Source organism: Vulpes vulpes, chromosome 3 (genome assembly GCF_048418805.1).
Source record: "Vulpes vulpes isolate BD-2025 chromosome 3, VulVul3, whole genome shotgun sequence".
Lineage (NCBI taxonomy): Eukaryota > Metazoa > Chordata > Mammalia > Carnivora > Canidae > Vulpes > Vulpes vulpes.
In genome coordinates this window covers 92,654,422-92,671,284 of record NC_132782.1, presented here as the reverse complement: position 1 = coordinate 92,671,284, position 16,863 = coordinate 92,654,422, and the positions used below count along the sequence as shown (strand labels likewise).

The following is a 16,863-nucleotide window of genomic DNA, read 5'->3' as shown; positions in this document are numbered from 1 at the left end:
CAATTATTCCCATTACTCAGATAAGAAAACTAAGGCACAGAGATGTGAAAGGACTTCCTCAGGAGGCTGGAGTCAGTGGCCAGATTCTGATTTAAATGCAAACCCACAAAGCTGGCTGTGCTGCCTTCTGGCTAGCAATGGGCGTGGTATGTTCCCTGGGGTGTGATGCCCCAGAGCTCTGAGGAGAGGCCTCAGCACTGACATTGATGGCAGAGGTGGCTTCCCAGAAGCAAAGGTGGACCCTCTCAGATGCCAGAAAACAGGTTAACTGCCCAAATTAAAGCCATTCCAATAATATGGAATATGCCATTCCACCCGTATGCCCACACATCTGGCAAGAAAAAAATGGAAGAGGTGGCAAAGGAGGAGGAGGAGAAGAAAGAAGGAAAGGAAAAAGGGCGACCCTCTCACACCACCACCCCAGAGAAGCCACTCCAGAGCACGGCCTGGTTTAGGAGGAGGGAAAGACCTGTCTTTTTATTAAAGCCTTGGATTTCTGGTGATGTCCTTGCCAGCTGAGGGTGGAGAGGTGTGAGATGGTTCCAGAACACCTGGGAGGCTTTGGGTGTGATGCTGCTCATGTCCAGGCATCTCCAGCAAACTGAAGTGTTAATGACTTGTGAACGAGGAGCTCTGATGTATGTTCTAGAAGGACACAATGAGGAGGATATGAAAGGCCAAGAGCAGCATCAAAGAGGGCTAGAGTCATCCTCCGGATGCCAAAGTGCTAAGCAGAGCTCCCTAGAAAAGAAAAAAAGCCTTCTGATTCTTTGGACCCAAGGCTCTTGCCTATTCCTTCTGTCCTTCGCCTCTCCATCCAACCCCTATCCCCCACTCATCTCTTTATCCACCCGTCACTCCTCATTTTTCTCCACCATCCATCCATGCAACCATCCATCTATCCATCCATGTGTTTATCCACCCACACATCTACATCATTCTACCCATCCACACATACTCATCTGTCTGCCTGTCCATCTAACTTCATCCACCCACTCATCCCTCTTCTACCTAATCACTCAGCCTCCATTTAAATTTCTCAAAAGCAAGGGACTCCAGGCAGCCCCGGTGGCTCAGCAGTTTAGCCCGGGGCGTGATCCTGGAGACTGGGAGTCCCACGTCGGGGTCCCTGCATGGAGCCTGCTTCTCCCTCTGCCTGTGTCTCTGCCTCTCTCTCTCTCTCTGTGTGTCTCTCATGAATAAATAAATGAAATATTTTTTTAAGTTTTTTTAAAAAGCAAAGGGTCTCTACTTTGCTCACTTCTATACTCCAGCCCCTATAGCAGTGCTGGCACATATGAAGTGCCTAATGATTGTTCAGTGAATTTATCCATTCATCCCTTTGCCTACCCTCTCCAGCCACTCACCCATTCCACTGTTCAACATTTGACCATCTACAATGACCTGTAATTCAAGGGGCAATTCAAAGATCTGTAGGCTTCCATGTTTTTGAGAGGAAAAGTCTCTTGGGACCATGGGGTGCTGCCCAGGGGAGGAGAGGGTATTGGCTCAGGATGAAATTCTCAATAAGTGCCATTTGAGAAGGTGCAGGAAACCACACTATGGGCAGGTAGGACTGCTACAGATCATCTTGTCCAAGGCTCCTATTTGACATGTAGGGAGAAAGGAAGCAACTTGCACAAGGCTATCAGGTTGATAGCAGATTAACTGTGAAGGCCCAGGGCTTTTCTGTTCCTTCAAGCTGCTTCTAATACCAAAGGCTAATCGGGAGAGTTCAAATGTCCCAAAGGCACTAGAAGGCCAGCTCTCTGAGGTGAAGAACGGTACCTTGTTCTCAGCGGCATTGTGCCATTGGTCTTGGTCATAAGCACTTGAAGTAGCAGCCCCAGAACTGACTATCCCTAAGATCAGGTGGACCCAGCACATAGTAGACACTCAATAAACATCTGCTGTCAGTTCCTTCTCTGCCTTCTTCATGACCCTCTCTCTCCTCCTCCACCAACTCCTTACATGGAAAGACTCTTCAGGACTCCAAACCTCAGAGCCCTCTTCTTTCTTACTCTGCCTAATCCTCACCCCCCGGGGGGCAAACACACATCCTTCAACTGCCAACTCTCTCCAAAATTCAATTTCTATCACCAGCCCAGACATCTCCGGTGAGTCGTGAGGCCATGTTTCCAACTACTACATGGTATTTCCACCTGGTCTTCCCATTGGCGTCTCCATCCAAAGGTGGGGAGCAGGGCTGCCATGCTCCTGGAAGGCTGAGGAGGCTGGTATGACTGAAGAGGGGAGGCAAGGGGAGCAGCTGTAGATATTGAGAGCAGAGAGAGACAGTGGGCTGGGGGAGGAGAGATGCCTTGGAAGCCACCGAAGGACTTTGGCTTTTACTCTGAAACCGGGAACTATCGTGGAGTTAGAAGCATGACATCATCAGACTTAAGTTAAGGCAGTCAGAAATGAGAGGGATGGGGGTGAGGGGTCATCTGATTTTCTCTCCCCCCACACCATTTCTACTCAGTTACCAAACTCCGTTTTCCTGGTCTTTGTTTCTCGAATCTGCCCCTCTTCTCATCTCTACTATGACTATGACAATCCAGGACCTGATCATCACGGGCTTAGTCTCTGGGCATGATTGCTAACTGGCCTCCACCTCTGATCTCCCCCTTTCCAGCTCGCTTTACCCCCGACCACCAGAGTGACTGATCTAATTTTGTCTTTCTCGGATCTCTTCAGTGACTCCTGATCTTAATAAAGCATGCATAAGGTCTCTGAGTAGACCCTGGCTATCATGCCTGTGTACTCCAGCAACTAAGCTACCTCTGATCCCACCTTCTCTCCCACCTTAAAACATACACAGGCACACTCGCATTCACTCTACTGAAACTCACCTCATGTCTTTGCTCATACAAAGCCCTATCACTTGGAATACTCTGACCAACCCACTTTTTACTGGAAGATTATTTCTTTAGGTGTCACGTCTGCCAAGAAGCTCCATGATTCCTTTCCTTTCTCTTCCAACCGAGGCTGAGATCAGCACTCTTCTCACTGTATCCACTTCTATTACAGGCACTGAGCCATAATACACTGTAATTGACCATCTACTGACTGGCACCACACTAAACTGAACCATTCAAGGGCAGCTGTACCTTTCATTTCTGGATCCCAAGCTCCTAAAACAGGGACTAGCATATTCTGTGAACTGTAAATGTTTGGTTAAGACTGAATGGCCTTGCCATTCATGGACTTGGTACAAACCTTGTCACGAGAGGATGGCAGGAGGTGTGTCTTGGTGCAGGTACAGTTTCTGTCAGAATAGAATCGGACTACGTGGTTTAAAAATCCCCCTACCCTGCTAGGATGTTGTCAAACCCTCGCTCTCTCCCCTCCAGGCTCCTCATCCTTCTCCCAGGACAAAGGGCATCTCCCTTAAAGCTTCACTCACCGGGTATCGGTGCCTCGGGTCTTGAAGAACACTGGAAGTAGAGGCCCCAGTCAGAGATATTATTACCCCCAGAGCCAAAAAGAGATGTGGCTAGGGAGGGAGGTGCTGAGGTGTTCCTGGCCAGCAGTGAGGGGTGGGTACTGGGTGAGTTGGGAGGGCAGGGAGCACCGCGCTGTTCAAGGACTAGCTGTGAGGGACAACTGGGTGGCTCAGCGGTTGAGCCCCTGCCTTCAGCCCGGGGCATGATCCTGGAGTCCTGGGATCAAGTCCCGCATTGGGCTCCCTGCATGGAGCCTGCTTCTCCCTCTGCCCATGTCTCTGCCCCTCTGTCTCTCTCTGTGTCTCTCACGAATAAATAAATAAATAAAATCTTAAAAAAAAAAAAAAAAAAAGGACTAGCTGTGAGATGGGACAGATGGGCACAGATTGCTAGAAAGATCAGCTGTGGTTGAGAGCTGTTAAGGACTGGAAATAAGGGTACAGTAGGGTCTCTGGACACAATGGTCCTGAAGTGGGGGGGTCACCATGTTTGGATATCTGAGTCCCTTGGTCTTGTGTCTGTTTTTCCTTGATGGGCACAGAGTTCATGTGGCAGCCAGCGATAAACAAGGCCTCATCGGTGAGTTCTGTGCTGATCCGGGTCAGGAATTCTTCAGATCGGGATAATGAAACCTTCTGCAAAAGGGGAAGTCAGAGGGGCTCAGTTCATGGGAGTCCTGGGTCTGGGGGCTCCCAGGCTGGGAGCTCCGGGCCTAAGGAGTCTGGCATCATCTTGAGATTTGACAGAGACCGCACTGGAGGTGGGGGGCTGTCTCTGAGGACCTCGGAGCCAAGTGCTGGAGATTATGCGCTCAGGGGTGAGGTTAGAGTCTCAAGGCTGGAGGTGTCAGTGCCCCTGGCCTAGGGGCTCCCCACTTCAACTCACCCCCATGTTCACCGGACCTCCATCCAAGGGAGTTGCAGCTTGGGACATCCTGCTGCCCTTTTTCTCCTCATTCCTGGTAGGTGTGGATTCCATCCCCCTGGAAACAGGTAGCCCCTGTGTTTAGGCTGAGAAACCAGAACACTTTCCCCAAACCCATCCCACCACCGTTCCTCAGGGCCAGATTTTAAATAAGGCCTTTAGATGAACCATCCTACTGTTAAAAAAAAAAAAAAAAATGTTGCTTTAAATCTTACTGGGGAAGGGAGTGGGGTGGGAACACCCACAGCAGTCGTCTTCCCCCCACTTCTCCCACCCGAGGCACCTCCCAAGACCAGACAGCTCTCCCCCCACCCTCCATCCCCGACCTGGCAGATGAGTTTAAATCTTAGACAGGAGGGAAACAGGGAAGGCTAAGGAGCCCCTATTTAGGGGACAGGGGAGTAGGAGCTGGAGAGGAAAGCTGGAAAGAGGGGTCCGGGGTGGTGCTGCTACCCGTTGCTATAAAAACCTTGGTGTCTGTGGACGTTCTGCAGCCCCGTTGCCAGGATATTAGGGATTCTAGAACCAAAGGCGTGGGCCGGGGTGAGGGGCGGTGGTCATTTCCCCAGCTCGTCGCTTTCGCTCCTCTGGCCTCAGCTCCACCTCGTTGGGTATGGTGACCCCAGCGCCAGAAGTCTGAGAAAGGGGAAAATCCCCTAGGGTGATGCCTGGGACCTAATCCTCCTACCACTAGGGACGCGCGAGGAGCAACTCCGCCCTCGGCCGCCCTCCAGCCTCTCTAGCCGGCCTCTCGCTGCCCGAGCCGGCGGGAGCAAAGGAGACCCGAGAGGGGGCGGGGCCGAAAACACTGTGGCCTGTACCAAGTAACCTTGCCTCTTGGGGAGGCACCGACCCAGGAGGGCGGAATGTTTTCTCCTTGTCTCTGTATCCAGGAAGCTGTACCCTCTGAAGAGGGGAAAAGAGAAGCATTGGCCGCAGTCTTCTCTTTTGACACCTCCTTCTCGGTTCCCTCCTTTGCTCGGCACCGAGGCCTCTCTGGCTCCCTCCTCCCCCAGCGCTTTGGTACAAACCGATGGAAAGGGGCGGAGGGAGGAAAAGGAAGCGGGCAGGTCTTAAAGGGGCCGCAGCCATTTTTAGGCTGCCTCTCCGCACCCCCCCGCCCCCCTCCAGTTTTGCACGCCCGGCTCCGCTGGGGCGGCAGGGGCGGCCGCTGGAGGCGGGAAGGCCTGCCTGGGAGGAGGGCGGGGTGTGCGCGCTCCTGCTCCCGACGCACCTCTGGGCCGGCGCGTGCCCTGGCTGGCTGCGAGCCCTAACACCTGGGGTCGGACGGGGACGGCGGGGGCCTGCGCGCTGTGGGAGTGGCGGCTCCGGGGGCGGGAGGTGAGGCCGCGCGGCGAGGCTGGGGCTCGGTTGCCACCTCCAGATCGGGCCCGGGGCGGCGAGGGGGCCGCCGCGATGCCAGGCGAGAATATCTTCCTGTTTGTGCCTAACCTCATCGGTGAGTGCTGCCCGCGGCTCCGCGCCGAACGGGAGGGCGAGGGGCCTCGGGCAGGGTCGCTGATCCCGCCCTGTCTGCCCCGCGTCCATCCCAAGGTTATGCCCGGATTGTCTTCGCCATCGTTTCTTTCTACTTCATGCCCTGCTGCCCCCTCACGGCCTCCTCCTTCTACTTGCTCAGCGGACTTCTGGACGCTTTCGATGGACACGCTGCTCGAGCCCTTAATCAAGGTGACAGACACCTCCTGCCTTGAGGCCCAACCACCCTCTTACCCCCCTTTCCTGCCTCCTCGGGACCTGGGGCTGGCGGGAGCTCGGTAACCGCAGAGCCCCGTCTCTCCCGTCTCTGTCGAAAGCAGAACAGAATGGCCTATTTAGGTATTAGAAGGGATTTAAGCTGGCTGTGGAGAAGAACTTACTGGTAGGGTGTGGGATCACAAAACTGGACATGGCAGTGCCAGAGGTCTCCCTCAAGAAAAATCCATTCAACAGGTGTTTACTGGGGGTCTGCTGCTTGCCTGGCACAAGTAATAGGGGTTCCAGAAGCCGTGTTTAGAGGGAGAATGGAGAGGGAAGAAGAATGGTTTCTGGAGGGCAGATTAATTTTTTGATCTGTTCTCCAAACCCACCTGCAAGACCTTCCCTAAGACTAAGTGGGCTTGTCTTGAGCCCTGGACTCTTGGTTTCCGGATTGGTGAGCTACGGAGCTAGCTGTCTCCTGCACTGCTCCCGCCCGCATGCCTCCCCATTTCCTGCCTTAGTGACCCTTGCCCATTGATCTCACACCCCACAGATGGCAGCAGCCTGTTTTCCTCCCCGGGCAATGCCTGCTGGGCATTTTTTATTTTCTTTTAGATTCTGCATCAGAGTGACACACCCAATATGGTTCCTTTCATAGACCCTTGGCCCCTTCCCACCTAACAGTCCTGTTTTTTCAGGGACCCGGTTTGGGGCTATGTTGGACATGCTGACGGACCGCTGCTCCACCATGTGTCTGCTGGTCAACCTGGCCCTGCTGTACCCACGGGCCACCCTTCTCTTCCAGCTCAGCATGAGCTTGGATGTGGCCAGCCACTGGCTGCACCTCCACAGGTCTGCAATTCTGGGGGTGCTGGCCGGCTAAAGAAGACACCACAGTGGGGAGGGGTGAGGCTATATGGGGTGGTGTCTAGAAAGGCCTCAGGCTTCCTGGGGGGGGGGGTCTCCCTCTTAGCTCTGCTTTGTTGAAGCGAAGCCTCTGTCTATGGGGTCTGATCCTTTTTACAGGTAGATTAAGCATTCCCTGAAACTCCTCTGGTAGAGAATTACAAATAGATAACAGCTGGGGGCTTTGGAATGTGGTATTTCAATCCCGACTCTGCTAGGTAATTACCAGCTAGGTAGTTGTGTGGCTTTGGGCAAGACGTGGGTTCTCAGCTGGGCCCCACCGCCACCTCTGTTCAGTAGGGGCAATCCCAGTACCTACTTCATGGGGGTTGATAGGGGGATTAGATGGACAGTAGCGGTGAGAAGTACTCATGGATTCTCCCTGCTTTCTCCCTAAGCTCTGTGGTCCGAGGCAGTGAAAGTCACAAGATGATTGACCTGTCTGGAAATCCAGTGCTTCGCATATACTACACCTCCAGAGTGAGCATCTCCTGCCCCTCCCGTAGTTCCTCGAATATGCCAACGCCCTGGCTGAGCCCTGGTCCTAGGTTAGGAGAAGCACAAGGAGGGACAAACCGACCCAGGGGAGACTTGGGGGAGAGGCCTGTAAGCTGACTTCAAGGAGGGTAGGATAGGTGGGGAGGGTCTGTGTCAATCACCGCCCAAAGCAGAAGGGAGGGAGGGAGGGGCAGAGAAGCCAGATTGGCCTGTGGAGCCAGTTCTCAATAAACCTGAGGGTTTAAAGGAAAAGCTTCAGGCTATGTGGACTTTATTCTAGGAGCACAGATTGTGTCTGAAGGAATTTTTTTTTTTTTGAGATTTTTTTTAGGGATCCCTGGGTGGCTCAGCGGTTTGGCACCTGCCTTCAGCACAGAGCGTGATCCTGGAGTCCCGGGATCAAGTCCCACATCGGGACTGCATGGAGCCTGCTTCTCCCTCTGCCTGTGTCTCTGCCTCTCTCTCTCTCTCTCTCTCTCTCTGTCTCTGTCTCTGTCTCTGTGTGTGTGTGTGTCTCATGAATAAATAAATAAAAATCTTAAAAATAAATAAATAAAGATTTTATTTATTTATTCATAAGAGAGGGAGAGAGGCAAAGACACAGGCAGAGCGAGAAGCAGGTTCCCCACCAGGAGCCCCATGTGGGACTCGATTCTGGACCCCAGGATCATGCCCTGAGCCGAAGGCAGACACTCAACCACTGAGCCACCCAGCCGTCCCTGAAAGGATTTTTTTTTTTTAAAGATTTTCTTTATTTATTCATAGAGATGCAGAGAGAGAGAGAGAGAGAGGGGCAGAGACACAGGCAGAGGGAGAAGCAGGCTCCATGCAGAGAGCCTGACGTGGGACTCGATCCAGGGTCTCCAGGATCATGCCCTGGGCTGCAGCCGGCGCTAAACAGCTGCGCCACCGGGGCTGCCCCCTGAAAGGATTTTTAAAGAGAGAAGCAATACGCTGAGATTTCACTCTCTCTCTCTCGCTCCCCCCGCTGTACCCCTATTTCCCATTACTGCCCAGGTACTGCCCATCCGCAGAGGGTTCTGGACCCCATCCCTTAGCTGGACAAGGGGCAGCACTGCCCCGCCCTGTGCGCCCCTTGGTTAAGCAGCCCTTTTGCTGTTTGTACAGCCTGCTCTGTTTACCCTGTGTGCTGGAAATGAGCTCTTCTACTGCCTCCTCTACCTGTTCAATTTCTCCGAAGGACCTTTAGGTAGGAGGCAAGGGGCTGGGCAGGAGGGGGAGGAGGGGCTGGCCTGGCCTGGGGTGATGGAGGCCTGAAGGCTGCAGGCCGCTGGCCCTCGCCCTCACCTGCGCCGTTTTCTCTGTATCACCCATGCTCCCTTCCGCAGTTGGCTCTGTGGGTCTTTTCCGAGTGGGCCTCTGGATCACCGCCCCCATCGCGGCGCTCAAGTCCCTCATTAGTGTCGTCCACCTGGTCACAGCCGCCCGCAACATGGCAGCCCTGGATACGGCTGACCGCGCCAGGAAGAAGTGACCCCGGAACCTCCAGCCCCTGGCCGCCCACCTGCCCTGGGAGTCTCGCTGGGCTGCGCGGCTTCCCTCCCCCTCCCGCGAGGTCCCAGGCTCACGTCTCCCTAATGTGTTGTCCGGCCTGCTGGGAAGGGGGTCAGCCTCTTTGGTGATGCCACGTTCTCTGAAATCCTGAGGACCAGTCCCGTCCCCACCGCCGGGATTCCCAAGGACCTGGACTTCGAATTGGGAAGGATGCTCAGGAGGCCCCACCCCTACAGGCAGTGCTCCTGGAGCATCAGGAGGCCTGAGGACTCACTGGGGTCGCACTTGCTGGCTCAGCCCAGGGATCTGGCTCGGCCTGAGACTTTAGGGACACTTGAGTGAGGAGTAGAGGCCGGGTTTCTCAAAAGGCAGGGAGTCCGACCTATGCCACTGGCCACAGGAAGCCTGTAGTACCACGGCCAGGAGAGAAAGGCCGTGTAATCCTTTCCCATCCCAGACTCCTGTGTCCAGTCTGTCCTGGCTGTGAAAACCTCTAGAATAGGGGGTGTGCTGGGGGAGGGGCTTTATGCTCCAGGACTTGGTTTCCTTTGAGATACTGTTGGACCAGGGCCTGGTTCAGGGGAGCTGGGGAGAAGAGGAAGCTCCATCTGGATGCTTTTCTTCTAGTTGTTTACTGACCCGGCTCTGCCCTACGTGGCTTCCCGCCCCTCCTGTGAGGTCCCAGTCTCTCCTAATTCCACCGTGACCTCAGAGAGAGGCCCTCCCTGCCACCCAAGCTCATGCCCTGTCCTTGCCCACCTGCTTTATTTTCTTTATGACATTGTCACTGGCTGTCTCGATTTATTTGGATACCTCACATTTTCTACCCCCACCAGAATGTAAACGCTCTGAGGGGACAGACTTCTTGTTCCTTCTCTCTCCCCACCATGAAGATTAACCTTCACCTGGCATATCATATTAATAAAATTCATGAACAGATCAATTGGTTTCTCAGAGTGTGGTCCTTAGCGCCCCTGTGGATTATTTCTTAAAGATTTATCTGCTTAGACCCTCTGTGCCAGACCTTTGGAGTTGGCATCTCTAGGGATGGGCCCACAAGTCTGCAATTTTAATAAATTCCAGGTGATTGATTCCTCCCCATAATATGGAGAATCACTGTTCTGTCTTAAGCAGTCTTGGAGCACCCATTGTGTCGTAGACATTGTTCCGAGCATCTGTCCCTAACAGCTACCCCTGCCATCTGAGCTTTCTCTGCTGTCTGGCACCAGCTTGCTTTTTAAGACTATATTCAGCTTACCATATGCCAGCTCCTGTGCTGGGAGTTCTTTGCAGATGTTACTCATTTCGTCCTTATAATAGCTTAGCCAGGAGGCCCTTGTGTCCCAGAGAGCTGAGATTTAGCAGCTGGGTTTTGAGCCTTGACTCCTGAGCTAGGCCCCTGGAGGACTTGGTCAGCCCTCTTGGAGGTCACAGGCCAGCCACGGGGGAGATGATAATGCACTTCCTGTGGTGCTGGTGGGGAGATGGGAGAAGAAAGTCCTGGAGCACTTAGGTGTTGCTGAAGCGGGTAGGTATCCAGAAAGCTGCTGGGGATTGGGCGGAAAGGGTTAATGTAGAGAAGAGGATTGATTCTCAGCTGGGAGAATAGGGAGGCCAGAGAGCATACTGAGCAGTTGCAAAAATGGAAATCGACCCAAAATGGAAACGGATCAATGTGCCTAGAACACTGAGGGCTGGGGGCTGGGAGCTGGAGAGCTGGCGAGAGGTGGGCCTGAAGGCAGCCAGGGAAGCCTGAGGAGTCCAGTTTGGACTTTAGCCTAAAGGCCACGTGGGGCCACTGAATGGATCTTTTGAAATAAGAGGAAAAACATCCAGATGGTAAGAATATGAAATCGTATGCATTACAAAAGGGTGACAAAGTCTGCCACCTTAAGCTCTAACTTCTTCCCAGCTGTGGGCACTGCTACTCATTGATTTTATATCTGCCTAAATACTTCACATCTACATGTACATATTTCTATATTTTCACATTCATTCTATACAGGTTCTTTTTTTTTTTTAAGATTTTATTTATTTATTCATGAGAATACACAGAGAGGAGAGAGAGAGGCAGAGACACAGGCAGAGGGAGAAGCAGGCCTCATGCAAGGAGCCCAACGTGGGACTCCATCCAGGGTCTCCAGGATCACACCCTGGGCTGCAGATGGCACTAAACCGCTGAGCCACCAGGGCTGCCCTCTATACAGGTTCTGTTCTGTTCTCACAAGCTACCGGAGTTCCAAGTGCTTTTTGCGTGCCTGCATCCCTCATTTCACCTCACACCCACGCTGTCCTGTGTATTGAACAATACAGCAAGCCTTTTATTGTGCCCATTTTCCAGAGAGGAAATATCAAGGCCCCCAGAGCCTGTACCCTTAACATTTACTATATGTGGCAGTCCATGCCAGCTGTCTGCTTAATGGTGGCACAGAATTCCATTATTTCTTGGTGATCTTCCTCTTCCAGCCAGATGCATCCTCTGAGCCCTCGCTCAAACCCCACAGCCCTGCCTCCTTGGCTCACCAGGAGTCTCTAACTTACATAAGCTCAGCAAACCCATGATCTAAAAAAGAGAGAAAGGTGGGCAGGAGAGTGTGTCTTCCACTCAAATAGAATACATGCTGGAGGGCACCTGGGTGGCTCAGTCTATTAAACATCTGCATTCTGCTTGGATCATGATCTCAGAGTCCTGGGATCGAGCCCCACATTGGGCTCTCTACTCAGTGGGGAGTCTGCTTCTCATTCTCCCTCTGTGCTCTCACTCAAATAAATAAAATCTTAAAAAAAAAAAAAAAATACACACCTGAGGCGCCACCACCAGAGACCAGTCTCCTCCCTTGGTAGGGCCTGGAGATTAGCCTCTGCCTTTGGTCCCATGTCCAAAGCTGGACTGAGCCCAGGAGCGAGCAGAGTGACCTGGAGGAGGACAGTGGGGAAAGTCTAGGCCCAACTGGATCTAAGGAACATAGCGGAGCCATGTTACTATGGTCTGCGTGTTTGTGTGCTGGCAGCATTCATGTGTTGAAACCTAATGTCCGATGTGATAGTGTTTGGAGATGGGGCCTTTAGGTCATGAGCTTTCATGAATGGATTAGTGCTTTCATGAAAGAGGCCCCAGAGAGCTCTCTTGCCTCTTCCACCAAGTGAGGAAAAAGCCAAAGATGCTGGTTCTACCGGGAAGAGGGTTATCAGCAGAACTTGACCATGCCAGTGCCTCAATCTTGGAAATCCAGCCTCGGAACCATAAGAACTATATGACTATTGTTTATAAGCCACCCAATCTATGGTGTCTTGCTATGGCAGCCCAAATGGACTACGGCATACGTGCAGCAAGAACTTTCTAAATTTCATCTATATGCTTTCAGACTAAGTGAATAACCACCACATTCCATTTGCTCATTCCATTCCATTCAACAGGCTCTACCTCCGGGAGGGCATAGCCCACGCACTGTGCATCTGCTATTCCCTCAGGTAAGCCTAACTGCTCTAACAAACCTCATAGAGGTACAGTGGCTTAAACATGATGAAAGAAAGAAAGAAAAGAAGGAAGGAATGAAGAAGAAAAAGAAAGAAAGAAAAAGAAACTTCTAAGATTTTATTTATTCATGAGAGACAGAGAAGCAGGCAGAGGAAGATTTTATTTATTCAAAGAGACAGAGAGAGAAGCAGGCCCCCTGCGGGGAGCCTAATGCAGGGGGATCGGGGAACCTCAATCCCAGGATCCCAGGATCATGCTAGAGCCAAAGACAGCCGCTCAACCACTGAGCCACCCAGGTGCCCCCCAAGGTTTTTATGGGAAGGCAGGGAGTTGACACATACTACTTCCATTCACCTTCCATTGGTTACAACTCAATCAACGTGGCCACGTGTACTCACAAGGGAGGTTGGGAAAGAGAGGTTAGCTGTGGGACCAGGAGGAAGAGAAGAGGTTGAATAAACAGCACTGTTAACCTGCTGAGTGTGATTTCATTTTTCTTATGCAAGGAGTTCTTTTTTTTAAAAGATTTATTTTTATTTTTATTTATGATAGATATAGAGAGAGAAAGAGAGAGGCAGAGACACAGGCAGAGGGAGAAGCAGGCTCCATGCCGGGAGCCCGACGCAGGCTTCTGGGATCCTGGAACTTCAGGATCGCACCGTAGGCCAAAGGCAGGCGCCAAACCGCTGAGCCACCCAGGGATCCCCATGAGTTCTTAAATCAAAGACCTTATCTGGCATGCAGCCAAAGAAGAGCCAGTAGCTCTAGTGCCAGAGAAAAACGGCTGTGTTGAACTTCATCAGAGATCACACTATTCTGTATTTTACGGGCAATTCAAGGAACTTCAAGGGTAAATTTAGTAGAGTAGCCAGGTTCTCCAAAAATCCTGGGTGGCTCAGTGGGTTAAGCATCTGCTCAGGGGACTGGCTCAGAATTTGGCTCTGGTGTGAGCTGGAGCCCCACTCTATTGCCAGCAAAACTTGCTTTTCTATCACTAAGGTGTATCTGGTCTTCCTCACCCTACAATTAGTACTGGGCCTGTCTTTATGCATACGATTTATTTATTTATTTTAAAGACTTTGATCTCTCAAGAGAGAGCATGAGCAGGGAGCCCAACATGGACCCTGAAATCATGACCTGAGGCAAGGGCTGATGCTTAACCGACTGAGCCACCCAGGTGCTTCCATGCATATGATTTAAAGAACAGCTTCCTCTATTACCTTACTAGATTTCATAAGCCCGTGGGAGTACACGTAGTGGTTAGGACGGGCTAGATTCTACTATGGTAACATCCCCCTCCCCAGGTTCCAGTTCCATAATACAGCAAACACTTCTTGCTCCTGCTAGAGTCAGGTGTGGCTCTCTGCTTCATGCCATTTCTCTCTCTGGGATCCGTGCTGACAGAAAAGCCTCTGTTTGGAACACTGCCTGTCACCATGGAAAAGGAAAAAGAGAAGGCAGTGATGTGCCTTCCCTTTGCATTTCACTGGCTAGAAAGAGTCATATGGCTCAGCCTGATGGCCATTAGAGATCCCTGTGGAGACATCAGGTCATCAGCTGGAAAGGAGTCCAGAGCTCAGGGGTGAGGTCAGGGATGGAGAACTGCATTTGAAGTCCATGCTGTAGAGATGCTCTAAAGCTATGGAACTGGCCAAGATGGTCACTGAGTAAGAAGGTGGCTCAGGGTGACCCATGATTTAGATGGAGCAGGGGAAGTAGAGCCAGCCAGGGAAACTGAGGTGTGGTCCCTGGTGTGGAGAGGAAGTGGAGTAGGCCAGGTCAGGGGAGCCCCAGTGTGGAAGAGAGGTGGCCACTGTGCCTAGTGACAGGGGAGGCTGTGTAAGAACCATCTCGCTGAGGGGTCTAGCGACAGGGATGTCACTGGTGACGCCGATAAGAGTGGTTTCTGTGAAGAAAGGGGTGGAGGCCACAGTTAGTTGGAGTAGCTTGAGAAGATAAGAGGTGAAGAATGGAAACTAAGAAATGTAGGCTGCGAAGGAAAAAGAGTAAGGGTGGCAGCTGGAGGGAAGGCATAGCTGAGGGAGAGCTCATTTGTTGGTTCTGGGGGGCAGAGTGGCGGGGAGCCCAGAGAGGGAGAAACTGACAGTGCAGGCCAGAAAGCTGATCCATGGAAGAGTTGACTCAGGGCTTGAGATGGCTGGGATCTAGAACCCAAGGGGAGGAGCGGGACCCAGGGGGACACATTCCCAGTGGGAGCAGGAGGCAGGAGTCCAGGTGCTGGTAGTTTGCTGGATTTGGTGCTGGGAAGCAGGGGGGGTGCCTTCCTGCCCTTATGTGCTATTTTCTCTCAGAGGGGGAGAGTAAGTGGGTGGGGATGTGGGAGGGTGGGGGGAGGCACGAGTGGTTGTTCTGAAGGAGCTCACACAGAAGAAACAGTCAGAGGCCCTAGGTTTCCCTCCAGATTTGTTGCCATGAGTTTAAAATGAGATTGTTCAGCATGTGGGATATACCTCCCCCCCTGCAACATGCCACTGGCCAGAGGCTGGTGGAGAGGATGGTAGTTGGTTTAAGAAGGGCTGGGGTAGAGAGAAGGCCCTCAGCTGCTGGGGAGTCCCTGCCCCAACTTAATCCCCCAACACACAGAACACACAGAATCTCCAGACCTCCAGTTTACATTCCAGACCCCGACGAAGGGGAGGGGCTTGCAGAGCCCTACCTTGTCATGTACCATCAATAAAGTATACTGAGTATACTGTACCCAGCTAAAAAAAGGGGGGGGCGGGGTAGAGGAGCCTGGGTAGCTCAGTTGGTTGAGCATCTGCCCTGGGCTCAGGTCATGATCTCATGGTCCTGGGGATCGAGCCCTATGCCCATCCAGTTGGGGCTCCCTGCTCAGTGAGGAGTCTGCTTCTCCCTCTGCCCGTCACTCCCCCCTACTTATGCTCTCCCCATCAAATAAATCTCTAAAGAAAAAGACGGGGGTGGGGTGGGGTGGGGTGGGGTGGGAGGGAACAGGACTAAGTATCACAGGGGAAGGGGAGAAGTGGAGTTAAGAAGGGAGGTTTCTGGTGAGTGAATTACCCATAGGACAAAAATCTAAGCTGGGCAAGATTGAAATGAAAGGGTGGGTGTGAAGGTTGAGAAAGTGGTTGGGGTCAAGGTCACTGAAGCCCTGAGTTGGAGAAATGGTTTGGGAAGGTGAGGCTTCAGAGATGGTATGGTTACCAGTAAGGACAAGGTCAAGGAACAGCCATGGGAGCTGGATGCTGGGGGAAGGAACATACCCACCAAGGACAGTCTTACTCCCCAGAGGCTCTTGGCCATGAGCAGTGCTAAGGCTACACGCAAAGTTCTGCATCTGGCACATGCTCATGATCGCTCTTAAGGGAAGATGTAGGACCATTAGTAGGAACCAGGGCTGGTGAGGCTGACTCACTTGCCTGTCTACTCAGAGCCCCCACCAGCCCTGGCCCCCCCACGTGCTGCAAGCTCACTAGTCAGCCCTCAGCCTCAAGCTCAGGCTTGAGTGGAGCCATCAGCCACATAAATGCAACTCAGCTCTCAGCTCGGAAAGAGACCAGGCTCGCGGGGTCAGGCCTCCCTCCTTCAGGAAGAGGACTCAGACCCCAATGCCAAGCATCAACCCTGTTCAGGAGGGGAAGTGCTCCTGAGCTCTTTCATGGACAGAAGACATCAGAGAAGTGGCCTTCTCCAGCCATCCAGAATGGAAAGCAAGCTTCTGTCTCCTTTATACCTCCAGTATCTTTTTACTTTGCTATAGAGCTGGTACCCACAGCTCCATCTGGGCAAAGGGCTGGTGCACCATGCAGCCTCCTCTTACGGAAGAGGATTTGAAACTGCCTGGATCCGTCCCCAAGAAAGGGCTCTGTGATGGTTGTGGGGGGTTGTGGGGGTGGGTGGGTGGAAGGAGAGAACTCCTCTCTCTGCTCCTGAAGAGCCCTTCCAGAAACTCAGGGAGGCACTGGTTCCTGTGGCCCCTGGGCAGGATCCAGACACCCCCTGAAGTGGGACAAGTGCACAGGCCATGCTACCAGCAGGTGGCGCCAGAAAGCGCCTCCCAAGTGCCGCGGGAGGGAAGCAGGGGTGGATGCTCCAGCAGCAGAGCGTTAGATTCCAGAACTGGCCAGATTTGCTCCTGGAGGACTTAGCTGAGAGAAGAGATGTTGCTGGTACTAAAGCTAGCCCAAGGGGGCTGGCCAGGCAGGCGCCATTCTCTCCCCTGCAGTGTCCGCCCCCACCCCGGGGTCAGAGATAGCTGACTGCCAACAGACTGTCTGGCTATTGAGACCATGGGGTCACATTTCTAACAGCGTGACTTCAGATGAGTCTTCTCCCTGTTTCCTCTCCACCCAACAGATGAGGATGGTCTCTAGCAGCTACCTGGAGATTTCAGGGGTATCCACTGAGCTCTCTCAG

At 52.7% G+C, this 16,863-nt stretch overlaps 2 protein-coding genes across 9 annotated transcripts; one reads left to right on the top strand and one right to left on the bottom strand.

Moving 5' to 3' along the window:
- Nucleotides 1-134: 134 nt before the first annotated feature.
- Nucleotides 135-5,955, bottom strand: LOC112929222 (putative protein T-ENOL). 8 transcript variants are annotated; one of them, XM_072753522.1, is made up of 6 exons: nucleotides 5,823-5,955; nucleotides 4,332-4,428; nucleotides 3,931-4,081; nucleotides 3,407-3,437; nucleotides 3,220-3,268; nucleotides 451-741 (listed from the first exon to the last, which is right to left on the bottom strand). In XM_072753522.1, the coding sequence occupies exons 1-6, from the start codon at nucleotides 5,825-5,827 to the stop codon at nucleotides 706-708; spliced, it is 369 nt and encodes a 122-aa protein (XP_072609623.1). In that variant the 5' UTR covers nucleotides 5,828-5,955; the 3' UTR covers nucleotides 451-705. The 8 variants fall into 8 exon arrangements, 6 of the variants coding, with proteins under 6 accessions (XP_072609622.1, XP_025866927.1, XP_025866926.1 ...); XM_072753523.1 differs by having other exon boundaries at nucleotides 451-645; XM_072753521.1 differs by lacking the exon at nucleotides 3,220-3,268 and having other exon boundaries at nucleotides 135-645.
- Nucleotides 5,485-9,930, top strand: CDIPT (CDP-diacylglycerol--inositol 3-phosphatidyltransferase). The gene is made up of 6 exons (XM_026011140.1): nucleotides 5,485-5,829; nucleotides 5,925-6,059; nucleotides 6,767-6,920; nucleotides 7,373-7,454; nucleotides 8,601-8,682; nucleotides 8,822-9,930. Exons 1-6 carry the CDS (start codon nucleotides 5,787-5,789, stop codon nucleotides 8,965-8,967), a joined length of 642 nt encoding a protein of 213 aa, XP_025866925.1. The 5' UTR covers nucleotides 5,485-5,786; the 3' UTR covers nucleotides 8,968-9,930.
- Nucleotides 9,931-16,863: the final 6,933 nt, after the last annotated feature.

Excerpts from the sequence above, each read along its gene's own strand:
- LOC112929222 (XM_072753521.1), bottom strand. Across the intron at positions 4,082-4,331 it reads GAGGTCCGGTGAACATGGGG|AAGGTTTCATTATCCCGATC; the intron begins GTGAGTTGAAGT and ends CCCCTTTTGCAG. Across the intron at positions 3,438-3,930 it reads GACTCAGATATCCAAACATG|TGTTCTTCAAGACCCGAGGC; the intron begins GTGACCCCCCCA and ends CTCTACTTCCAG.
- CDIPT (XM_026011140.1), top strand. The coding sequence starts at position 5,787 with ATGCCAGGCGAGAATATCTTCCTGTTTGTGCCTAACCTCATCG. Across the intron at positions 6,921-7,372 it reads CACTGGCTGCACCTCCACAG|CTCTGTGGTCCGAGGCAGTG; the intron begins GTCTGCAATTCT and ends TTTCTCCCTAAG. Across the intron at positions 8,683-8,821 it reads TTTCTCCGAAGGACCTTTAG|TTGGCTCTGTGGGTCTTTTC; the intron begins GTAGGAGGCAAG and ends TCCCTTCCGCAG.